At 46.4% G+C, this 26,528-nt stretch overlaps 1 protein-coding gene across 3 annotated transcripts in view; it reads left to right on the top strand.

Moving 5' to 3' along the window:
* Positions 1-26,528, top strand: part of LOC119161486 (uncharacterized) — a 195,545-nt gene that overhangs the window by 89,409 nt on the left and 79,608 nt on the right. For all 3 annotated transcript variants that reach the window (XM_075879190.1, XM_075879191.1, XM_075879192.1), the window contains 4 exons: positions 150-250; positions 10,014-10,105; positions 20,625-20,743; positions 20,842-20,914. In XM_075879190.1, coding sequence (XP_075735305.1) covers positions 150-250; positions 10,014-10,105; positions 20,625-20,743; positions 20,842-20,914 — 385 coding nt within the window. The remainder of the gene's footprint in view (positions 1-149; positions 251-10,013; positions 10,106-20,624; positions 20,744-20,841; positions 20,915-26,528) is intronic.

Genomic DNA, 26,528 nt, shown 5'->3' with positions numbered 1-26,528 from the left:
AGGAATCAAGTTTCATTATTTAGCAAATTGGGCCTGTTAAACATTTATATGATGCCCATTCATTTGTTTAGCTAGATGTTTTTGTGTCTATTCTTGATGTAAATCATTTTGTTGTTGCTCACTTACTTTTCGTGCACTTCTGACACCAGGAAAGAAGGGAAGCTGGCAGCACCACTGAGAGCTAGGCCGCCTGCAGACTCTCCTAGTACATCAAGGCCTTCATCAAAAAAGGAATCTTCAAAGCCGACACGTGAGAGCAATTTTTGTCACTCACTCTACAAAACTATGCCACCCTAATGCATTATTTGCAGATATTGTGTGTGTTCAACACTCAGAATTATCAACCAGACTTTAAAAAAGGACAACTTATAGGTTGCATAATTATAAATATCTAATGAGGAAAACAAATATTTGCATACCTGCAAACTTGGCGACCTTGAAATCCGGAAGATACTTGAAGTGGGGAAGGGGATGCAGCAGGGGAGGCGGGAGAACCTGGTTTACTTATGAATTTACCGTTTCTCAGGGGCCACAGCAATGTCATGAATGAAAGATTGGCAGTAAAGCCTGTAGACAACAGCAATTATACTGGTGCATGTAATTTTTTTATGGCATGTGTGTGTATGTGCAATTAACCCTTCGAAACCCTTGCCCACCTTCATTTGGTGCGAAACACAAACTCAAAACTCGTGTAAAGTTTGTTCGCTTACTTTTTTTACAGATAGCACATAATGTAGTGAGAAAACGCACACATGAATCAACTGCGAAAGAACTTGTCCAGCAAAGGCTGAAAACGGCCACAATGGCTCAAGGGAATGGGTTAAAGGGGCACTGACAAAATTTGAAACTCGAGAAATGTGTTCTTCATTCTGTGGCTCGGTATGCAAAAGTATTTTTGACCTAATTTGGGTGGTGTGCATAACCCTGAATTTTGTTCTTATTTCGAGGGCAAGCAGCGCACTTAAATTCGAAGGTTTTTTATCACCGTGCATCGACACTACTGTGACGTGTTTGGTGTGGTGCATATGATCCCGAGTGACAATGCACTAGCAATCAGGAGGTTGACGAGCTGAGTGTTATCATCGCGATGTCTGGCGCCAATGACCGCAAACGCTCTCTCTTCATGCCCGATCCTTGTCGGGGCGCTTTTGATTATATGAAATTACAAGACGCAAACTATCAAAACAAGAGAGCTGAAAGGAAAAATAATTATTCAATGTGCGCTCGTCAGCTAGCATGTGAGGGAACTGTTCTGAATTGCAGTTGTGTGATTGGAAGGCCGGAAAAAGTGGAACGAGTGTTCCATTTCATTGCACGTGTGGTACGTGCCAACACAACCAAAAGCTATCAAAGTGGATCTGTGTGTAAGTATCGTTGGTGACAGGAAACATGCAGGTAGCACTAATAGTAAGTTTTTAGTGTGTCTGTAGACCTTGAACTTGCCTGATGATAGCCTAATGCTAAGTGAAGGTGAGAGGCCGATAGATGAGGCCACCTGGCAGCTCAAAGAACCCAGTAAGCACAGAATTGTTATGGTAGAAACAGCATATTTCATTTCTCCATTGGTGTGCATTCACTGTATCTATAGCCCACAGACCCCATTGCGTATACCAGAATATCGTGCACGCTGAAATTCTCTAGTAGAGCTAATTGAAAGACATCAGTGACCATGGCCCAAGTGTGCATCCCCGCCCACCTACTTGTTCTGGCTTAGAACGCTGTGAATAGCTGTTTTTTCCAAAGGGTTGAAGAAAAAATAACTAGCGCCGTCACGAATCACAACGGTTCCAAGTTCGAGATTGTCGTCTTCAACAGTGGTCGACACATTTGACGATGACAGCGATGCTGGTGTTTCGGCATCACTGAACGTGTGTGCCTAGCAGATGAAGTGCGAGCGCAGCAGTCAGGATCAGCTGAGCCTGACGTCACTCCTTTCTGTGGAAAGAGGTCAGCCAGGGTGCGCTCTAGAGGTGCCATATACCGTAATTACTCGAATCTAACGCGCACCTTTTTTCCGGTTAAGCGAGTTCATAAATCACATGCACGTTAGAATCGAGTACGAAAAAAAAAAAAAAAAAATGAATACGGTCATTCTATTGCCATCGGCATTTCCAAAATGGCCGCCCCTACGTGCATCGGCATGGCACGACGGCCATTTCTGCCTATGTGTTTCCCATGTGCGGCACTTCGTACGTGTGCTGAGGAGTCATCTTGTAGTGCATTAGCATCGACGGCATAGAAGGGCCGACTCCAAAAACTCAAGTGCACCACGATGCCGCTTTTAAAAGAAAAGTCATCGCGGGTGCAGAAATGGACGGAAATTGGGCTGCATCGCGGTCGTTCGGAGTTTCTGAAACGTGCGTGCGGGACTGGCGGAAACAAAAGCAGAAGATTGTCGACAGAAAAGATTCACGCAAAGGCTTCACTGGACCACAGCAGGGTCGGTTTTCGCAAATTGAAGAGCTGCTCGGCGAGTATGTGCTTGAGGAGCGAGGAGCACAGCGGCCCGTGACGACAGAACTGCTCCAAGTGCGAGCTATGCAGTTAGCCTTAGAATAGAAAAAGGGCTAATGCGGAGCCAGTTTAAAGCGAGCAGGTGCTGGCTAACTAACTTTATGAAGAGGAAAAGCTTTTCCCTCCGAAGGTGAACGGGCATATGTGAAAAGTTTCGAGAGGAGTACGATAAAAAGCTTCACAGTTTTCAGAGGTTCGTCCTAAACTTGTGGCACAACAACGGCTATCTGCTTGGGCAAATCGGGAATGCCGATCAGACGCCTCTTTACTTGGACATGCCTAGCACCACAACCGTCGAGAAGAAGGGGGCGAAGCAAGTTCGCGTGCTGACATCGGTCCACGATAAAACTGCAGTGACGGCTATGCTCTGTTACACGTCAGTTGGGCACAAGCTTCCCCCGTACCTCATATTTAATTGGAAGACGCTCCCGAAAGGAGTTCTTTTTTCGAGTGGTGTGATCGTGCGTGCCAGCGAGAAAAATGGGTGCGCGTTGCAATTGATGTCTTACTTTTTTTTTTCGTCGTGGAAATCGGGTGCGCGTTACAATCGGGTGCGCGTTACAATCGAGGGCGTGGTAGAATCGAGTAAATATGGTATATGATTATTCTCAATCTAGATTTCGCCGCAAATCTGCAAAATTGCGGTCGCGGGATCGAATCCCGGCTGCGGCGGCTGCATTTCCGATGGAGGTGGAAATATTGTAGGCCCGTGTGCTCAGATCTGGGTGCACGTTAAAGAACCCCAGTTGGTCGACATTTCCGGAGCCCTCCGCTACGGCGTCTCTCATAATCATGTGGTGGTTTTGGGATGTTGAACCCCACATATCAATCTATAAATGATTGATTTGATTCTCATAATCATATGGTGGTTTTGGGATGTTGAACCCCACATATCAGTCTATAAATGATTGATTTGATGGGGCGGTACTGTGCTTCACTGGAATGGCGTGTGTTCGTCACGAATGTAGCTCAATGCACTCATGAGCTAACGGCCGTTGCTTAACAAATGAAAAGGCCCAACTTGTGAGCGGAGGGGTTGCTTGCACTTTTAAGGGGGGAAACGCGGCTTTGGGATAGCGAAAAATGGCAAAAATATCGATTTTTTGAAAATCAAGTTTTTAGTTTCTGGGACCCTTTTCCTGTCTGATTCCAAAATATCTACACTGAAAACCACGCAGAAGTGCTTCAGAAAATTCGTTTCACCCATCTAGGTAGTGAAAATATTTCTGGAAATCGCGAGAAAACTGCGATTTTCGAAAAATTATAGCTTCGCAATGGCGGGGCCGGGAGCCGGCTTCTTGGGCTCATCGGAAAGAGCATTTCTTTGTGTTTAACTTTCCTGCCTCAGCTGGCTTCTTCCTTTAAGAACAAGCACACAAAAAGCAAATGTTTGAAGATCGTTTCGAGGCTCTTGATTGGCTGTGGCCGCCATGTTGCCTCAGCTCACCTCGCGATTGGCCCGATGCTTGCTTCGGGAGGTCGTCGTCTGCTGCTTGTGCGTCGCGAGGACATGGCTCTCGAAAATCGCTACTTTGTTACATTTTCACAGATCGATGATCACTTGGGATATAATTATGCGTTAGTTAGGAGCCGTAAGCGGATGTGCGATCAGGTTACTACGAGCGGGCGCGTCATCGGAGTCGTCCTTAGCTCTAACTCCGCCGACAGTGAGACGGCGGGTAGGAACGACGCGCTAGCACACTCGTGGCGACGTGCTTCTTTGTAAGCAATGAAGCTGTAAGTGGCAGCACGATCAGTTTACTACGAGCCGCCGTACTGGATGCACGATCAGATTACTATGAGCGGGCGCGCGTCCTACGAGCGTGGCGTGTCATCGGAGTCGTCTTTAGCCCTAACTCCGCTGACAGCAAGACTGCGGGCAGGAACGACGTGCTAGCGCACTCTTGGCGACGTGCTTCTTCACAAGAAATGAAGCACATCACTCGCTAGCTCCTCTGAACCACGTACGGGCATTTTACGCATTGGCAGCGGACCACACAGTCAAGCTCGCCCCCCCCCCCCCCTCACTGCCAAGGGTTGCTCGGAACAGCGGCTAGCAGTTTCACACGTCGTCACTCGAAAATGTGATGCCAAACGCAGTGCGCGCCGATTTTTTTGTCATCGTAATTACACATTTCGCGCATCGTCACCGAACGCCGCCGGCAAGTGCATTACGCGCCGGCTGCACTGTCCACACGGCCGCACACTCCACGGTCATATGGAGCGCTGTCAAGAAGCCTTTGTGATGCGATTTATACGTGCTTGAAGCCATGCTTGGTATCACCACGAACGCCTATGAATGTTCTAAGGTAATGAAAGCCTCGTAGTTAAGCGTTTCCGCGTCCAGCTGTATGATGATGCGTTTCACGGCTAGAGTGGCAAAAGAGCACGTATGAATCAGGGGCACAGATTTTTATGTGCCCGTTTTGCGTCTTTAAATATACTGCTAAAGATGCCTGTGCCACCAGTCTTGCCCATAGCTTTGTTATTTGGAAAGAAGGCATAGGTCGTCATGGTGTGATGCATTTTTCAGACGCAATAAACCTCTCTCCAAATACAGAAATGTTCAGTGATTATTTGTAATCAAGTATCTAATTATGCTAATTACAAGTTCAGCACTAGAAATGTATGTAATCATTTCAGTATATGGTCTTATTCAATTACAATCTTTTTTGTCATGCCTATAACACCACTCCTTCATACAAAGAACTTGGTTCGAAATCCATACTTGTTCTTTGTAAAGCATGAAAAGGAGGTTGTGGGGGGAAAAAAAGGGGCAACCAAGGCACACTGGTCAGAGACCAGATAGCTGAGAAGTCAAATATTACAAGACAAACCTAAGATCACAATCTTTAGGTGTTTTAGAGACTTAAGGGGAGATGCGAGTCGAAAAATCGCATTTTTAGCGAAATTTCTCGTATTTCTGATTTTTATTGCATTGTAATCTTCAAACCTTCTTCTTTCATCTGTGAAAATTTCAAAACTAAACTCGAACCGCAAAATGCAAAAAAATGTGTATGAAGGCATCGCGGTGGCTCAAAATTTCGTGAATTTGCGCCGATATTGGCCATCTTTGACTGCGCGCTGCTCCCCGTCGCAGTGCCGCCCGCCATCGCGATCGGTTGGGAAAGTTGCGTCTGCCCTTCTTCTTACAGCTCCGACGAGTGCCAGTTTCGTACGTGGGCAAAAAAAAATAATAAGAAACGAGGCCTTTTTATCATGTGGTTTGAGCGGTGTGAAATGCGCGGCACCCTAAGCCGCATCGCCATTAGCTACCGAGTCATTGTCAGCTGTGTTGGTGGCGGCCATCGGCATTTGGTCCGTCTGCTTTTATGCGCGTCTATGCATATTTCCGCGATGACAAGCCCGAAAAAGTGCAACGTGAGACCGCAGAAGTTTCGAACGAAGCACAAGTTCAAGGGAAGGCGGCGTAAAGCGCCCCGAACGACGGCGATGAACGAGAACGCGCCTACGTGTGCTAGGCCTGACGGCGGCATCGACGAGTGCGCGAGCGACAGTCGCTGCGATGAAGGGATTGACGCTGCGCTTTCTTTCGTCAGTGCTTCGGAAAAGAAGCTCGGCTTCTTCGAAAAAGACGAAAGACAGCGCAATGTGGTTTGTGCAACGACAGTTTTGTGCGACACCCTCTTGCTGACGGCACTTGTGGCAGGTGCGGCATGTCCTGCTTGCGGTATTCAAAAACTTGCCGTTCGGGAGCCGGCAGAAAAGCGCAAGGGACTTTCGTCGCTCCTCGAACTTCATTGTGAAAACAGCGAATGCTCAGCGACTGTTCTTTCGTGCTCCTATACGTCACTGCGTGTTACGGCGGACGGCAGCAGCCGAGTGAGCCAACGGTACGACAGTGGGAGCTCCCGAGATAGTTTCACTGTAAATGTGAAGGCGGTGGTGGCTGCACGCGCTGTCGGCATTGGGCATGAGCAATTGTCGAGATTTTACTCCATTATTGGACTCCCAAAGCCAATGCACCACCGAGGATTTTTTTCGATAGCAAAGAAGGTGCACACCGCTGCCATGGCAGCTGTGAGTGAAAACTTGCGCCGATCCAGAGAGTTGACGAAAGAAGTAGCAGGCGAAACTGATGTGGCTGTTATGTTCGATGGCACTTGGCAGAAGAGGGGCCACAAAAGCCACAACGGGATTGGCGCAGTTATTTCCTTAGATACTGGCCTCTGCTTAGACTTCGAGGTCATATCAAATTACTGCCTGACATGCAGTAGGCACAAGGATATGGGCCCAGACGAGGAAGTGTGGCAGGCATTCCATGGCCCAGTCTGTGAAAAAAATGCAGACTGTTCCTCCCATGCCATGGAAACGGAGGCTGTAATGCGCATTTGGCAGAGAACATTGACTTAAGACACCCCACTGCATTTCATGACATTCTTGAGTGACAGTGACAGCAAAGCATATCGTGCAGTTGCAGAGTCAAGTCTATGGTGCTGTCAATATAGAAAAAGAAGACTGCACTAATCATGTGGCCAAGAGACTTGGCACCGCGCTACGGAAGCTGCATGTGCCATTACCACGAGGGCAGAAAATGAAAGAGCCAGCCATTCAGAAGCTCCAAACATACTATCAGATTGCCATAACAAGCAACAGGGGGGGTGTACGGGATATGTACACTGCAGTATGGGCTTCGTACTTCCACTCATGCTCTACTGACAATGCTGGCAGCCAAAAGTTTAGCCCTGCAGGAACAGAGTCGTGGTGCAAACATCAACGCGCTGAAGCACTTGGTGAACCTGCACCACGCCACACACCTCTCCTGACAAAAGCACAGGGATTGGCTGTTTTGCCCATTTATAAGCGGCTAACGGATGAGAAGCTCCTTGCTCGATGCATCAAAGGGAAAACCCAGAACGCATCGGAATCCCTGAACCGCAAAATTTGGCTACTTTGCCCCAAGACTAAGTTTGTCTCCCGAACGGTTGTTGAGACTGCCGCAGCTATGGCAATCCTGTGGTTCAACAAGGGTCATGCTACTTTCGAGCACATCCTGGAAGAGCTCAACATACTGCCATCTAGAGATCTAGTTACTTTCAGTGATTCCCGCGATGCGAGGCACATCAAGAGAATGTCCGAGCGTCTGACAGCAGAAGCAAGGGCCCACCGTCGTCGTGGAGTGAAAAGGGCACTGCTAGAAGAGAGTGCTCGCAACGACCGTGAGGGCACAACCTATGCTGCAGGACAGTTCTAGTAACTTGCAGTGCTTTTCAAAGTTCTGTTGAACATCATGGCCAAAGATTATGCATTTCTAACAACTCTGTGATAAAAAAAAAAGGTTTCAAACTTTCAAATGCGTTTTTCTCCTTTTGCAGTTTTGTGTGATCTGTGCTTCTTATACACGCTAGTTCGTATACTTAGAATTGTCATACCTCTATGAAATTTTGACCATAGCATGATGAAGGCTCATAGAGTGCAAGTATCTATTCAGATTGTCAGTACTGCTTGATTATATTTTTCAAAAATTACATAACATTGAAAGCCCTTGGCAACTAGAGCCATAGTAAATTTTTCTATTTTATTATTGTATTTCACCTTTTTACACACAAAATTTATACAGTTTTTTGCGCTCTACAGTTCCAAAGGATCATAGTCAGCTATATCTGCATGCTTTATCTCAAATTTTTATAGGTGAGAATTGTTGCATAACAATGGCCATAATTTTGCAGTATCTGACCTGCAGAAAGAAAACCAAGCAATCTACATGAAAATAAATGAGATATTTGAAAAGAGGAGAAAAAACTCTATTAGCATGCCAATTTGTGTTAAATTCAGACTCTTATTAAAGAAAATCGTTTTTCGAGTAGCATCTCCCTTTAAAAAGAAGTTGAAACTTTAAACGCAGTTTTCTCAATACTGTTTTATGCTCAGCTCCTGGAGCAGATATCTGGGCAAGCACTGTACAGATTTTGATTTCGTTTATTTTGTAATGCTCCTTGAACTGTGCTTCAGGGGGCTGCGATCTTAGTTTTTCATTTTACTCCTTGAAGAATTTTTTATAGGCTTTCTTGTTGGTTGTGCAAGTGTGCTCATTGCAGTGTGGCTTGAGAAAACGTTAACTACAAGTTTTAGTGTTGCAAAAAAATGATTTTGAGAACGCAGCCCTCTTTAACATACATTTGGCTTTGCATACAGTAATTACCAGCTATTTTTGTTATCTAATAAATCCTCTAGCCCCTCCACGAGGTTTAAATAAAGAATAATTCATCTCGCATTAAGTATTCGTGCTATCACCTCCAAATTTTTATGGATGCACGGTGAGGCCATTCTCAGTGTGTGTGCCAATTTTCATCATCATCCGACCAGAAACAAGAAAGTTCATTGTCAAAGGCACGTCCCCCCTTAATAAAGATTCACAGAAAAAAGAAAAAGAAAACCGGTTTGGTCACTAAGTGAATGTTTTTATGGACCAGTTTGTATACAACAAACTATTGATATAATGATCACTTATCATGGCACTTTCAAGTTCATTATGAATGGGTTTGACTGTATTTGCATAATTTGGAAGATTTTTTTAAAATTTGAGATTCCCCTGTGCAAATTAGAAGTGTTGGCAGGTGTGCATAGAACAGTGCTATACTTTTGCATGGAATTTTCCGGAAAGTGTTACAGCTGTTTTATGAAGTAAATTATCACTTGTAGTGTACACGTATCCTGAAGGAGTACGGCCACTAGTGTGGGTACGTTTTAAGCCGCAGGGCACGTGTTGATCGTCGCCGTAGCGAGAACACGGCACTGCTTAAAGTCGCAGTACTTTGTCTGCGGCAACGGCAAAACGCAGTACAGAACTCATTGCAAAAGACGTGGCGAGAAAGCAAATGGGCTTATTCACGCTGCGAGCGAGAAGTACTGCACTGGGTGCCGCGAGCGGGTCCCCGTGGGCAGAAGTGATTCACGGGGACACCGGGACAAAAGTGCCGGTCGCTCGAGTGAGGGCAAAAGTGTGCTTGCTTTGGCTTCGGAGAGATACCGGTCGGCATAGTTTGACCACGCACTAAGATACCGCAACGCTTTTCGGCCTAGCATTCGCAAGGGGCAACAAAAAGTGAGCGTTTGCCGCGGGCACAAGGCGCTGTTGCCTTCCGCCGTTGGCGAAGTCCAAAGAGCCCCTGAACAATAGGAGTTGACGGACGGAAAAGAAATGCGTGCTCACCGTAAGCTGTCCTGGAGAGATCGGACTCATTCCTGATGTACGCGTGCAAAAAGTTCCAAAAGACTTCGGGCGCGGCGCCACAGTCGACATCCGCTACCGGGTGAGAGGGGTTAAACGTCAATCCTCGCTCCTCCAGTGCGGCAGACCGCGGAAGAGGGGAGTCATATCGGGACATGAGAACGGCAGAAATAAGCGGCAAAGCCCGCACAAAGGCGGAAGGGTAGCCTTAATTCCCACACATTCTATTCAAGTTTGTCTTGCTTATCACTTACGTGGTATCAGCCATCAACTTTGGTATCAACCACCAACTTTGTGCATATTTCAGGGAGCGCTCAGGATGCATCCGCAGATTTGCCTCCCTCTGTCACTGCTAAAGATGTGAAGATGTTCAAGAAGGCACAGGAGATAGCATTAAAGGTAAGCATACATATATACTAATTCATAATTTCATGGTCCTGCGAGTCTGGTGCTTGATTAAAGCATCAGCTGCTGCTTTGCAAGCATTTAGTTGTGTAATGAAGTCTTTGAAATCGGGAGCTTCTATGAAGCACTACTAACATACTACTAAAAATAATCAAGCATCTTGCCAAAAGTGCATACAGTAGGGCTACGATTTTATCAAATGATCTGCACTTTTTCTTTTTATACCTGGCTTAAGGGGGCACACGGGTCTTTGGGGCCGAAAAATTGCCCAAAAACGCATTTTTTTTAGATGTCATTTTTGAAATCTACAGGTATTTTTCTATTAGTTTGCTCAGTTTTTCCTCCGAAAAGTTGGTACTTGAACAGTAAGAGCTACTTATAAAAGCCGTACGGGCCCGATTTGGCGAGATTATGACGCCAAAATGGCAATTTTTCAATAATTCCCCGCAGCTGCGCCACGGGCAGTATCGCAGTGATCTAGGTCTCATTTGAAAGCGCGGTCTTCGTTCTTCAATTTCCCGCCACCCTGGCTCCTGTCCGCTCATTGGTAGAGTAGAAAACACGCGCCAAAAAAAGCAAAAATACGCGTTCCTATTCACCGGCGAGCGCACGTGACTAAACAGCGCAACGCGATTGGCCGCAAGCGGCGTGTGTAGTCTGCTTCGCGCTGTCGGCGGCGCAGTCAGGCGCCATATTGCTCGGACTGAGAACGACGGATTAGCCAAGGATCGCGCGTGATGTGGAAAGCCGGAAGGAAATTCCACACAAGGAATCAGTACGGCAAAAAAAGAAAGAAGTCGCTCCTCGAGAACTTCAAAGGCCGTTCCGTGTCAGCGAGGAGCGCTGAACGAGCAAGCGACCCACCTTCCGTGGCCAGCGGCGAGGCCCCTGATAACATAGGCCTAGCACCTCCGCCGCCGCCCGCTCAAGATAACGCATCCGGCAGCGGTTGCGTTCGTCTTGACACAGCAGTGCTGCACCCGTTAGAAGTGGCAGAGGTGCGTCGCAACGCCGAAAACAAGCTACAAGAGCTCGCTTCAACTGGAGCAACACAACGCAAGTGCGGCCTGTTAGCCGATATCGACGATGCCGCAGCCACGCCGCTGGACGAAACACGGTTTTTGATCGTGAGTTTGGACCAGGTGAACAAACTGATGCGTGCAGTGAAGTGCAAATTGTGCTCCGGTGATGTAAACATCGGCAAAGAGGACAGGGAGTACGGCCTTGCCGTAAAGCTAGTGCTTACGTGCGCGACCTGCGGCGATGTGTCGGTGGCATGGAGCTCGCCGCGCGTTGGCGGCGAGAGCAAGGCAAAGCCGTTTGCCATCAATGTTTTGGGCGCGCGCGCTATGCAGTCTACTGGCAATCAGCAAACGGCATTTAACGACGTTTTTTCATCGATGAACATTTCTTCGCGCGGCCTGCACAACAAAACGTGGCAGAGCTACGTGAAGACGAAACTGACGCCCGCAGCTGTTCGTGCGTCGGAAAAGCTGACCGCAGAGTGCGCGCGATCGGTTCGGGAACTGTACGCGGAACTGGACCTCGCCAACCCGGGCAACATCGCTGTGTCGTACGACGGTTCCTGGATGACGAGGGGACACTCGTCGCACATCGGAGTCGGCACAGTTATCGAGTTGTTTACGGGGCTTGTGCTCGATTATGTCGTGCTCTGCAATTTTTGTGCCGGCTGCGAGCGGGCGCCTAAAGAAAGTGACCCGTCCTAAAGACCAGTGGAAAGCGAACCACCACTGCCAGAAAAACAGCACAAAAAAAGCTGGAGAGATGGAAGTGGAAGCTGCCCTCATTCTGTTTCAGAGGTCGTGGGAGCGTCATAAGCTGAGATACACTACAGTTCTTTCTGATGGCGACTGCCGCACCTGCCCTGCTTTGAAGGAAGCAGATGTGTATGGTTTTATAAAGGTAACCAAAGAGGAATGTGTGAACCACGTCCAGAAGAGGATGGGCACGCAACTGCGCAATCTCCCCAAGCAGAGGCCAGCTGGCTCTGAGAGCCTCAGTGGTAGGGGGCGGCTGACTGGTGACCTGGTTAACAAATTGACCTCTTACTATGGCTGGGCCATCAAATCTCACAAAGGGGACGTGCCAGCCATGCACAATGCGATGATGTCCACATACCACCGTGTGACGTCCAACGATGCCGTGTCCAACCACAGCCTGTGCCCTACAGGTCCTGACTCGTGGTGCCGCCAGAACGCTGCTAAGGCCAGGGGTGAGCCGGCCCCCAAACACCGCTACAACCTGCCGCCGCATGTCTGTGAGGCCTTGCTTCCAGTGTACGAACGCTTGGCGGACAAGAAGCTGCTGGAGCGCTGCCAGCGAGGCAAGACTCAGAACAGTAATGAAAGTCTCCACTCTGTGATTTGGTCGCTGGCCCCGAAGGAGCGCCATGCATCACTGCACAGTGTAGAAGCTGCAGTCGCCGAGGCAGTGATGAGGTTTAATGCCGGAAGTCAAGTAACATCATCCAAGATCCTCAAAGAACTGCTTGAACCCCGGCCTACTGAGTAGCAAACGCATGGCTGAAAAAGACCGCCGCCGAACCAGGGACTCTACCCTCAGGCGTGCGTCTGCAGAAAATGTGCAGTGGACGCTCAAGAAGCGGCACCTGGATGCCAGCAGTCAAGGGGACTATGCTTCTGGGGCCCACTAGTCATTTCGCTCCAAAAATGTACAGAATGTTTTACCGTTTACATTAAACATGGCACCGTTGTGTTTTTTGCCATTTTCTCAAAATGCATATTTTTGACGTTTAGGAAATTCTTGAGAGGTACATCTCGGCATGCGGTGCAGCTAGAAAGATAATTTCTTTTGCATTGTCAAGCTGAATGTTTAAACCTTGAAGTAAGGGAAACAGATTTTGCATTTCACGTTTAAATAATTGTTTAATTAGCATTGTTTATAACTGGTTAGCAGGCATACTTTAAACAGAGAAATTAGAATTGATGTAAACTTGCATGTGTGATTGCCAGACAAAAAACTGCTTCCGTCATTTCATTCTCCACAACTTCTAGTATCTATTCATGCCATGCTGGTAATTTTTTGTTGACTAATTTTTTTCTATTGTTCTCAAGAACAATCACGAAAGATTTTTAATTATCTCGTGAACTAATTAGCTTACATCAAAACTAATTGGATATTTGAAATCAGCTAAAAGAACTGAACAAGCCCATGGAGTTTCATTAAAATTGGTTGGAAAGCAAAAAAAAGTTTAAGACCAGTGTGCCCCCTTAACATTTGTTGCATGAAAGGGCAGGCATAAGGAGTTTGAAAAGCATCCATGAAAATTTATTTAAAGGCATGCCATATGACAGGAAATATTGAAGTCAGTAGAAAAAAAAAACCTTTGTTGCATCTTTAGAACTCTTATTTTTGCTTCTTTAAGTTTTCTGTAAGCTTGTAATATACTATGATAAATGAGAAGTATCTTTCCCTTGCGTGTGGCTTTGCAACAGGGCCATTACAAGCTATAACCTATCTGAATGATGCCATCGGCTTCACTATTTTGCACCAGTTATGGTTCCAGAATAGTCATAAAAGCTTTGAAAATATAAAAAGGTCTTCTTTGCACTACAAAAGCATACCGCAAGAACCAGAATATAGGTTGACCCCCTCCCCATTTTTGAATCGCCAAAAAAGAAATTTTTAAAGATTGCTAAGTATCGCGGCACACTGTTACCTTGTTAAGTACGCGACACAACCAGCTGCACTGTGGTGGTTTTTCTTTTTATTTTGACATTAATCTTATGTAGTTAAACGCCTTAAGGCCACAAATTGTTGTCACTCAGACTTGTCCGAACTTTAGTCCGGCGATGTCTGTTTCTCACTAGTTTTTATCCAATGCATTGCTGATGCAGCATTTGCGAAAAGACTTGCACACTATCTCTTCCTGGAGAGATTTCCAAGCTGACGACACCCAGCCACGAACAGTTGTGAGCGGTGGACAATCTAGGTGGCCAGCAGGGGTCTTGGGATTGTCTTCCAGAATCCACTCATTGTAGAGCTCGCGTACGCTATCCTTGAAGGGTAATCGAGCACTACGTCCAGTGGCTGGAGGACTGATGTTAGTCCCCGAGAGGTCATGACAAAGTCCATCTTGCCATTGGACAGAGCTCCTTTTACATTGGCCGTGAGGTGGCCCCGAAATGAGTCAAGCACCAACATACTCGGTCACTGAAAAAGTGCACCGGGTCGCCGGTTCCACATGAGCTGGATTCACTCAAGCATGAAGGACTCACTCATGAACACTTTTTTGTTTGCTCTCATGATAGCATCCCGAGGAAAGTATTCTTTTGGTAGCCCTTTTCTCTTGAAAATGATATAAAGGGGCAGCTTCTTTCTATCGGCTGTGCATGCAAGCATCACTGTAAATCACGAATGCTCGTTGCCCGATGTCAAGAGCTTCACTTGCTTGGATCCTTAGCAGTAACAGTCTGGTTCGAAGGCATATCGAACCAGATCGGAGTTTCTTCAGAGTTATCCATGTGTCCTATGATATAGCTGTTGACAAAGCCCTATGAAGAAGCGGTGATACTCGACCAGCTTATTGAAATTTCGGGCAGTTCTAGGCACAAGTCTCGGCACAAAGCCCTTTCGCTTCATAAATCTGCGCACCCATGATGGCAAGCCCTTGAATTGCACCCTCGTGATCCCAGAGTCTCGCGCAATCTCGATAGCTTTCACGCAGATGCACTCCGTTGTCACGGGTAGCGACCTTGCACACAGCTCCGGGACGAATTCGGCGAGTAGCGTTTCTAGTTCGGGTTACTCTGCAGTCCGTCCATGAAACTAAATTTATTTTGGTAGCTGCAGGATATGATGCGCTGCTTTTGGCTCCTCCAGTATTGGACTTTTTTCTCCAATGCACCCAATTCCCGTTGTGCCCCCAGGTTGTTGTGCGCTTCAGCTTACCCCATAACTTTTTTCATAAAGCCTATCGTAAACTGCCGTTGACTACCGCTCATTTCTGAAGGAAATAGAAAAAAACAATCACCAGACTGACAAAGATAACTGAAGCAAAATGGCGTTGCTAGTACAGTGTAGGCCTTGCCTAGCCTTGCCGAACGGCGCCACTGCTGATGCCCATGATGGCTTTTGACTTTAGCTGCCCATCGTTGCGAGACTTCCACATTTTTTTTCTGCCTGTGGCCTGTATACAAGATAAAGGTCAACTGGTAATCGCGTTAAAAAAAAATCTACCGTATAATGCGGAATATAGGTCGAGGCGGAATATAGGTCGACCCCCTTACCTTGACCAGCAAAAAAAAAAAAGAAAAACGCGGAATCGTTCACTGCTTCACTTTAGTCAGTCCTCACAGTCCTCCGAGCTGTCGGAGCTCTCCGACGACGACGACTGCTTGTCACTAGCCGCCTCCCACAGCATGTCGTCCTCGGTGCCGTCGAGAGCGTTGCTGATGCAGCACTTCTTGAATGCGCGCACCACCATCTCTTCAGGCAGAGACCTCCATGCCTCGGAGACCCAACCACAAACTGTCGCGAGAGGTGGCCTGCGCAGCCGGCCTGTCGGGGTCCGCGGGTTGTCGCCAGCCATCCATTCGGTGTACAGCGCACGCACACGGTCTTTAAAAGGTTTATTGAGGACGACGTCCAACGGTTGAAGTGTTGATGTCATTCCTCCCGGAATGACGACAAGATCCGTCCTTCCGTCGCGAAGGCTCTCCTTCACCGATGCTGTCAAATGCCCGCGAAATGCATCCAACACGAGCATGTTCCGGCGCTGCAGGAGGGCTCCGGGCCGCCGGTTCCACACTGTGCGGATCCATTCGCGCATTAGGGCCTCGTCCATATACCCCTTCTCGTTGACGCGGACGACGACATCCCGCGGGAAGGCCTCCTTCGGCATCGTCTTCCGCTTGAAGATTATGAAGGGGGGCAACTTTCTGCCGTCGGCCGTGCAGCAAAGCATAACGGTGAAGCGCGAATGCTCGCTACCGGTCGACAAAAGCCTCACCTCTTTTGCCCCGCGTTCACAAACAGTCGTGGACGACGGCATGTCAAACCACACCGGCGTTTCGTCGGCGTTGCCGATCTGGCCTAGCATGTAGCCATGCTGCCGCCGGAGGTTGTTCACATAGAGTTGAAACTCTATCAATTTGTCCTCGTACATCTCCGGCAGCTTCTGGCATATCGACGTGCGCCGTCGAAGCGCAAATCCTTTGCGTCGCATAAAGCGACGGACCCAATAAATGGATCCCTTGAAGTCTTTCTTTGACAGGCCGGCTTCACGGGCGAGCTCGACGGCTTTTGAGCGAATGAGCTCCGCATTCACGGGAAGGGATTTGGCACGGTACTCGCGGACGAAATCCGCCACTTTGTCCTCGAGTTCCGGGTGCACAGCTCGGCGACCGCGAAACGACGTCTTCCTCGCGTTACACACTGACAGTTTGGATTTTTGGTTGCGCCAGTATCTGACGCTTTTCTCGGACACTCCAAACTGCCGCTGTGCCGCCATGTTGCCATTCACTTCCGCGAATTCTATAACTTTTCTTTTAAACGCGGCGGTGAACTGGCGCCGCGTCCCGGTATTCATAGCTGGTCGCAGAGTAAAAGTCGCCACTCTCTACGAACACGAAATGAACAAGAAAAGAAAAATGGCGTCGGCAGAGGCGTCGGCCCATGGAGGCGATGTCGATGCTGATGCCCAAAAAACATGCGACACTCCCTGTTGCCAGACGATCACTTTGTTTATGCCAAGGGCCGGTATATAGGTCGAGGGGTGACTTTTTAGCGAAATTTTTTGGAAAAAATCTCGACCTATATTCCGCACTATACGGTACTTATATTCTGGTTTTTACGGTAGTTCTCAAATTCTGATAAATGTAATGCGTCAGCTCAGCAGCGTAAGTGTAGCGCAGAAGTGGATGTGGTACATTTGAGGCAGGATTGCTGTGCCACTTGCTGGAGATACAGTCGAACCCCTGCTACAACGAACGCCGCTTCAACGTAATTTTCACTACAACGAAAAATTCACGGTTCCCCTTCAGCAGTCCATAGGAGTCAATGCATAAATATTATTGCCAGAACGAACACTTTTTTTCTGCCGTCCCGCCTCAACGAAATTTCACGACGCAATTCCAGGCTCAGATATTTATTGCTATACAGGAAACCATATCTTGAACATTTTGATGCATTTTCAGAACCTGAAAATACGATGATGGTCTAAAACTCGCGTTGGCTTCACCAAAAACCACCGCTGTTCAGCAAGCATGGGCGCCGCCATTGCTCGATAGCGATGGCAGTGAGACTGCCCTGCCAGGCAGGCCCAGCTTTCTGCCACTGGCTTGCTTTTGAGCAGCAGATGATCCGAAGCTGAAGCGCAGTCCCTCAGTTCATGGTTTCCACCATTGAGTTTCTTAATTTTAGGAAACCCTATGGTTTCCACGGAGGAAGGAAAGATAGGAGAGGGCATGCCCAGCCAGTGAGCTACGTGAAAAGTGGGGAGGAAGTCATCATGGCGGCCATATTCACTGGGCACAATGGTGGCGTTGCTATGGCTACGTGTTGCGCAATGTAGCTGGTTTAGCAGTGAGGGGCTGCGGCTGGCGGCCGCCGCCAGCCGCACCCCCTGCCCCTCACTGCTAGACCGCAGTGTGTGTGTGCCGCCGCAGGTCTCGTGCTGAGCCGTGGCTGACAATATTCGTGCTCTGCGCCGCGTTATTGGTTACGCAGTGGGCTCCTCGCAGCTGCTGCACTCTAGCAACGTTTACGAAACCTTTTATCCATCACGGGGCCTAAACAGTGCATAGAACGAGCACATATCCATGTGGTGTGCGGCGGATGATGCGGATGAAGCACTTGAAGTGTTCAGCAAAATTTCTCTAGGCACCATGACGAAGCGGAATGACGACGAACGGTTTGCAAGTTGGTGACTGTTGGGAAGTGCTCCTGCTTGTGACAACGGACGAAACTCGGCAAAATTTCTTTAGGCACCATGACGAAGCGGAATGACGACGAACGGTTTGCAAGTCGGTGACTGTTGGGAAGTGCTCCTGCTTGTGACAACGGACGAAACTGTTGTGCCCAGCAGCAAAAAGAAATGAGGACCATGTGCACATATGTAGTTTCGTGTTCGGTATGTGTACAATAACAATTTGCATGTGCGTATTAAAATACCTTTTCTGTTCGCTTGTTATACTCGCCCCCTGCATTGTAATCTCAACGTTAGGGTAACTGCGTTCAATCAAGTGTCACTTGCACCGTGCTCAAAGTCACCACGGTCGCAGAATGCTAATGCCGGTGATTTTCACATGGACTACGGGCATAGTGGCCGGGCGCTGCGTCGTCCGTGTGGCAGAATGCAACCGTAGAAGAAGGCGCACGACCGATCGTGTTGTTTGTACAGTTGCTGAATAATGACGTGAAAAGACCCACCGTTGTCAGTGCATCTAGTGCACATTCTCTTGTACTTGATTCGTTATCGGCGAGCTGTTACTCGCGGTTAATACTCGGGATGAAATGATTTCACTGAAGGTGTTGCGCTGGTCCAGAGTGTTTAGCTCCGTTCCATTAGTTTCGGATTGTCACGACACGGGCGCTGCGTAGCCCACGTGCTTTCCGAGCCGGGGAGAGAGTTGCACCTTCTGCTCTACATTCGAATGTAAACAAGAGAGGAGAATTTGCCCAATCAATATGGCTGAACTCCGGCTTCACCACTGCTTCACAACGAGTGACGTCAGGGCCTCTCCTAAGTAGTTTTTTTCCTCCATGATGGTTTCCTTCACGCAGCTGCTGGGTGCAACCGCGGAGCGATGCCTTTTCCGATTTTAATGCTTATTTTATTCGTGCTTGGCCAATGTGGTACGAAATCATAGCGAAGGTTCATTCGTATTATCAACCAAATCAGCCAGCCGCGAGTGATGGATGATAAGAATGGTATAGAATAAGGCGAAAGTCACCTGCCTCCATCTCAGCGTTGTCGGATACACTTTGATACCGGACAGCCGCTGGTGTTAACGTGTTAATGCAACTGTTTGGGACATTTTCGAAAGCGGTTGTAGGCGTTGTTTCAGCGTGGTTTTCACTATGGCCTCGCTATGCATGACTGTGAATTGTCTCGTGACACTGCTGGGAAAGAATAAGAAGCAGCAGACATTTTTTTAATTTTAAGAATAAGCATTTTTTTGTTTTACTAGCTCAGATCAGCTATATTTTTTCGATTTCACTACAACAAAATTCTCGCTTCAACGAAATATTTTCTGTACCCTGTGAGTTTCGTTGTAGCGGGATTCGACTGTACCTGCATTAGGCGGAATGATGATAAGCGAAGAACAGGGCTTGAGATTTTTTGCTTCTGATCTTTGGAACCACAGTTGGCTGACCAAACAGTTTTGTAGTGTCTATGGTAATTATGACACATGTACGCACCATACATACATAAATTCATACATACATACATACATACATACATACATACATACATACATACATACATACATACATACATACAAAAAACTTTATTGGTGTCCTGAGGGACAAGACTAAAAGAGGCAAAGAGACCTCTCCATCAACTAACTTGACTGGGTAATTGTAACATTTTTTTTCCTCCCTAGTGCAGCTACTGGGCTAGGGTGAAAATGCCGTGCACAAAAGTAGTACTACAAATGTGGGCGATAAAAAAAAAAACTTATTTGCAATCATGTATTGTTGAAAAGCCTTGTTTATTAACTTCTGTATAGTGAAAATTGACCTGTAAAAATCTGTGTAGCTGTAATATAATGGTTAGGATGACTGACTTGATTCAAGGAGGTATTTTGCTAACTGGCAAAAAGGATGAGGTTTTGCAAATCCCATTGCTTTGTTCAAAAAGAAAAAGGTCATGTAAAAATGTTAAGTTGATTTCTGCCAAATGAATAAATGTATTCAGACTGCATTTTCAATGCGAGAGATTCGTGCAATATTTCAACAAATAATGGGTTTTCACATGCAAAGTTTTTTAGAGGAATTAAAGAACATGAGGTTTTTGAGATGATAGAAATAAATGAATTAATATGAGAGATAATTTATAGTGCGATTTTGAAGCCATCTCCTGTCGGCTCTTTAGTGTGATAATTCACTCGGTCACCATTATGTGAACCCTCCTGAAGGACCTTGACACCTTTCTAATAAGTGAGATGCTTGGAACATGCTGGATATATTTAGGTCAGCTCGCAAAAGAAACCAACTAGTTTGGAGGGGGAAATGTGCCTTTGGAATGTCAGTGCTGCTGTATTGTAAAAAAAAAAAAAGTGAACACATGCATTTTAGAAAGCTGTAAAGCTTTCCACGCACCGACTTTCATGCCTGGTATTGTTGCACATTAGCTCCATCTTTGCATAATAGTTTGCATTGCCTTGGGGCTGCTTCAAGTTAATTACTGCATAGTCAAATACTTTTGAACTAGCTTCCTTGAAATTTTGTTTTCATACAACATTCATACTGGCCTGTATTTCATCATGCCTGAAAATGGCATTTCATTGTTCACTCTGTCGCACAGGCAATGGGTCAAGACATAGTTGTACCTGACCACCAGACAAGGTGCCCTGCGGCTATTGAGTTCGGCCAGTATGAAATACAGACTTGGTACTCGTCGCCCTACCCCCAGGAGTATGCCAGGTAGGGAAAACACCCATCACGAAAGTTATCATTTGTTAGTTTTGCTTTTTGTGTTTTACGTGATCATGCTTTTTACTTTATTTTAAAATTTTGTTTAGGCTTCCAAAGCTCTTCCTTTGCGAGTTTTGCCTCAAGTACATGAAGAGCCGAAGCGTATTGTCAAGGCACATGGTAAGCCTTATGGTCTCATGCAAGGCTTGTGTTTCTTTATACTTTTTCTTCCCCTTCTAAATTTAATAAGTACATCATTAATGGTTAGAGGGTCTGTAACCTTTTACAAGCTTCTTGAAGTTTACCTAGCATCAAAGGGCATTGTTCACTAAAAACTTTGTCAAAAGTAAGTAAACTCTCATAAGCAAGTAAATGCAATGCCAAACCACTCTGCTATAAGTGGTAATTCATTTAAAGTAGTTGTGCCAAGAATGGTGTGACAGTAGGAATGGAGCTGGTTGTAACACGGCAAGGAAAGTAAAGGATGCCGTAGCCCTCCTAGCTTATTGACAGCTACAGTTGAATCTCATTAATTCGAACACGCCTAATTTGAACTTCCGGTTAATTTGAACTCACGATAAGGTCAAGTCAAAGCTATGTGTATCCCAATGGGCGAAAAGGCCCAGTAATTGGAACGCGCGAGAACTTGCGACGGTATATTCGAACATACTGCGCTCCAAAAATGCTCTGAGCACCCCCCCCCCCCCCCCATCTGACAACTGCGACACCTCACCGCTGCACACGAATGAAAGGAAAAAGAAAGAAAAGGCTGTGGTGGAATATTTCCTCTCTCTCAAATGTCGATCTGTGACGCGCCTGTGTGACGCTTCTCCCTTTTTCGTCCCCGCCACGTAAAGACCCTTCTCCTTCCAACCTCGCCGGCGTAGAGAGGGAAAAAAAAAGAAAGCTGTCACGGGGTTGGTTGTGAGGTTGAAGGAGAGGTAAAAGGTACTATCTTCTGCAGCCCTTGCACCTTGCAGGACCACTGCTCTGCTTCTTTGGGGAAGGGGGGGGGGGGTTTCTCATGCGCCGCTGCCAGGCTTCCCTCTTTCCCATCCCTGCCACGTAACCCTTCTCCTTTCAACGACACGTGCGAAGAGAGCAAATAAATAAATAAATAAAGCTGCCGTGGAGTGTTGGTTTTCTTTCAAATGCCGATCTGCTTCTCTCCGCGTGGAGGCGCTCCTCCTTTCTCGTCACAGGCTGGCCATGCTGAGGCTCTGCTATGCAGTCGTTGTTATCGTCGTCTTTAGAGAGTGTCGGCGCTGGACATTACTGCGTGCAACTTCTCTTCCCAGGAGAATGCTGAAGCCGAAGTTAAAATGATTTGTAAGCTGTGTGCGAAATTGATTGACTCGCTGCTAGGCAAACATGTGCATACGTGCATCACCGATTACTTTAAGCAATGACGGATGTACTGTGATTTGTGAATAAATGTAAATCTTCTAAAACTTCTCCCTCGCGTGTTAGCTCAATGCACATGCGCCACTGTATGGAGAGCCCTCCATTCATTTAGCTTTCATTAATTTGAACTTCTTTTAATTCGAACGAATTTTCGGGCCCCTTCGAGTTCGAATTATAGAGATAGACTATATATGTATCCACTGATAAAAGATTATTAATCAGCTGCAAGCCTTATGCTAGACACAAGGCTTTAAAGGACACTAAAGAGGAACAAAGACTTGCTATTATTGATTGACAAACTGCACTCTGAGAACTTTATTGCCATATGTTTCACTATCATAAATTCATTATTAGCGGAGAAAGTGAAGGTTGAAGTTGTGCCAAAATCTCCATACGTGACTTAAGAAATAGCAAAATCAATTTTTAGTATTTTCGTGAACTTGCTTGATGAAATTTTCTGAAACTTTGTATGCTAAGTCTGAAGCACCCACAGATTACAATGTACTTCATTTTCATCAATTGGAAGCTACATAGGACCCCATAGATTGTTTCAAAATTTTTTATGTCACGGTGTTTGGTGCAGGAATCTCAAGGTGGCGTCGCCACCATCGTTTCTTTTTGTGTTTTCTCTTCTATTAAGAAGGGACGCCGCATTTAGAATGACAAATTTAGTCAAAATGATCTATTTTTGGATTGATTTTTTTCGCAATCCTTGGACCTTATTTTATCTCGTGATGAAATATTATAACAAACAATGGGACAGTAATCCAGAAAACGGTACTTTATCATTGTGCTATTGTCGAAAACCGTGAAAAAAACTGTTTTCAGGGGGTGCAGCCTCCAAGGAAAGTGCTGCCATCTTTGTATCTTTGTGAAGAGGAGAGATCGGAGCTGAAGATACCTGAAGCGCCGTATTTCTCCAACGAAAACTAAAACCAGAATAAGCGAGCAAAAAATAGCAAAAGTGGCATCGTGATTGGTTGCAATAGTCACGTGGGGGCCCATGGCAAGGTCCTATTGGCTGTCTAAGATTTGAATCGCTTTCGCACGCATTTACACAGGGGGAGCCGCTCATGGCTGCTGGGTGTTTTGTTCATTGCTGTGTTGATTGCCGCCTACGACATGCGTGTTCTGCGATGAGCCCCAAAGGATCGAAGTACTGAATTGTCCATGCGTATGGGAAATGGCAAACACAATGGAATAAAAAGGGAAAACTGGACAGAGTATCAAAAGGCCGCTGACCTCACCCACCAGGAAAAGCCGGCACAGGGGGCAGATGGGGACAGCTCGCCCGTTTGTGACTGTGACAGGGCATCCATATGCGCCGATTACGACCCGATCACGGGCCGAATTGACGGCGCTTGATGCATTGATGATGCAATAAATGCTTGCAACGGCCCGTGTGTAGTGTCAACGCCTCCGCATGTGGTATTTGAGAGTCTGTGTGCCGAGTTTACGGGTCCGCACGTAGTGTTGACGCGTCCACGAGCAGTGGTGACGATGCTTCTGCGAGCTACGGTGATGCGGCATCGGCAACCGTAGATGTTGGTGCTTTGACTAAGCAGCAGCGACTTTCGGCTGAAGAGATTGCGCGACGAGAAGGAACACGTGTGGATGCTTTGAATGCATTGTTCACGAGCAGTGCTGACGATGCTTCTGCGAGCTACAGCAATGCGGCAATGGCAACCGTAGGTGTTCGTGCGTTGAGCAATCGAGAGCGACTTTCGGCTGAAGAGATTGAGCCATGAGAAGAAACGCGAGTGGATGCTTTGAATGCATTGTCTGCTACCCTGGCCAAAAAAAGGAAATTTGACTTTCTTAATGATCGCAAAAGAGACGATGATATTGTTCTCCAGGCATCAGTGGTGATAAATAAGCTGCTGTTCGAATTTTTCTGCCTTGAGTGTGGCAGGGCCCAAGTTCGTTTTGAAACTACCGTATTTACTCGTGTAATCCTCGCACTCTCATAATTCTCTCATTCCCTACATCGCCCAACAAAAATACAATTTCTTTTTCTTGAGTAATTATCGCACCCTTGAAAACTGCCGCAATAATGTCGTCTGCTCGTTTTAGCCACTGATGCTGATAGCGCGCGCCATCTGGCACCATCTCTTAAGCATCAAGCGTGCTATTATTGCATAGAGATTTACTCTAATCCAAGCCAAGTCAAAGTGGCAAGTGCGCATCGCGGCGTGTTGTGCATGTTGTGTTGGTAATCTTGTCACGGGGCGATACTGACGCTACACGGCTGCTTTTAAGTTGAAAGTGATAGATCATTATCTAAACAACGGCAACAGGGCTGTCGGTAGGCCTTTCGGAGTATACGAGTTTTGTGTTCGCTACTGGTTATGGCAACTGAAAGCCACCAAGATGCATTCATTGGGCCTGCCGTGTGCCTAAAACTGGGATTGATGGTAAGCTTTATTTCTTCAGAAGGAAACTGCGGACGATTTGTTAAAGTGTTATCAGCCCAATACTGACGCCCTACGCTTACCTTTTGACGGCTCCTGTTGAGCAGCGAACGATACTGCCACGCCCGCAACACCCGCAAGCTTTGCGTATGGTATTCTAATTCTCGACTATTTGCTTGCACTTTTTGTGTTTCAAATAAATCTTGCCTTGTGTTGAACCTGTGCTTTTATTGCTGAGGTGAGTCTTAGTTAGTACTTCTCAAAGCTTGCTGTTAGTTGCTTGCGTGAGAATCCCGACTTGCGACCACTTCGATTTCTTTTTCGCACTGTACGTTTTCGTGGAAAGTTTTCCCCGCGTAATTCTCGCACCCCCCAACTTTGCATTGGTTTTCCGCCAAAAAAAAAAAAAGTGCGAGGATTGTGTGAGTAAATGTGGTATATACTTTGCAACGGTGATAGCCGCACCTATACTGCGTTCAGTGAAAATAAGGTGTATGACTTCATACCCATACACTTCATACAAAAGCAAGAAAGTGTAAACAATCTAAAAAAAATAATGGGCATCACTTTACAAAACCCAGTTGAAAAAAACAAAAGCAAGGACTGAGAGCACAACATGAGTGGAAGAGGCCGTCTCTCTCATGGCTTAATTTAAAAAGCTAATTAACTATTATGGATGGGCCGTGAAAAGCAATCCCAATGTTGTGCCTGCCATGTAAAAGGCACTTCTCATCAAGTCACATCTACTGGAACCACACCATGAGTACTGCCCTACTGGTGTGAATTCATGGTGCAAGTTTAATGCTGCGGCAACCTGTGGGGAGCCAGAGCCTGCACACAAGCTGCAGCTTCCTGCCTATATGCAAGCACATTTCTGCAAGAGAACTTCTTTAAAGATGCCAGCAGGGCAGAACCTGGAATGCCATTGAGTGTTTCATCGGTGTGATTTGATCACTCCAGTTTGCCTCTCTTCTAAGCATTGAGAGTGCTGTCGCAAGTGCCGTTTGTCGTTCTAAGCACTACAAAAAATTACACCATGACTTGAGCACTCTCCAGGATCGTGCTCCTTGCAGTGGGCTGCTAAAAAGGATGCATGGCGCATCAAAAATCAACCAAAGTGCACAAAACTGCTCCAAAGAAGTGAAAAACTGAATTAAAATAAAAAGAAAATGCTAAGGACTACATCATAGGTTGGTTTTAGGTGCTTAAAGTTAAAAATTGACGTCTTTCATGAAATAAAACTTGGAGCTTCGTTTTCTCAGTTTCCATTTTTAGTGCAGTTGCTGCCAGTCATTCCAGTGTACTTTATAACTAATGAATCTATAATCATTTTGTTTTTAACTTAGATGCTGAAACATTGGTGAGTGCTGTAACGCTATTAATTTTTCTCTGCATATTATAAAAGTTTTACAATGGACTCCTTTTACAATTTGCAAGTGTGCTTCTCGGCACTGCATGTTTGCCCTGCTAATGGCGGCACCTGTCCTACTTCAAATAGAGACCAGGTCCTAGTTAAACACGCTGGTACTCGTCTATTATTCGCAGTAATGTCAAGATAGCTAAACCTGCATTTTCCAAGTCTTAGTGCAAGTAAACTGCGCTTGAACACTCTCTATGCAAAAAGGGACTAGCCACCATTAGTAGGGCAAACTGCATAGCAGGAAAGCTAGCTTTACAATTACTAAAAGGGTTTGTTGTATTTTTCCAAAAGATGTCAAGAAATTATGATTAGAAGAGTTACGAAATTTTTCAGTGCTAATTTAGACTTTGAAAAAATTAATAAATTAGTGGCATTAAGGTGCACAGTGGGCCGTGGCTAGGCCTAATAAGCGTTAGTTGCTTTTCAGTGGTGGTCGCGGGCTATCAGTTGCGATTTTGTACAGAATCAGTGTAACTCTTTGTGGTGGCTCTACTTGGAATGAAAGTAGGCATGGGTGGCACCTGTAATACTCATATGGTGGTTCGCGATTCGATTGCAA

Source organism: Rhipicephalus microplus, chromosome X, assembly GCF_043290135.1.
Source record: "Rhipicephalus microplus isolate Deutch F79 chromosome X, USDA_Rmic, whole genome shotgun sequence".
NCBI lineage: Eukaryota > Metazoa > Arthropoda > Arachnida > Ixodida > Ixodidae > Rhipicephalus > Rhipicephalus microplus.
Note: the sequence above shows the minus strand (reverse complement) of the source record. Positions and strands in the feature narration are given on the sequence as shown.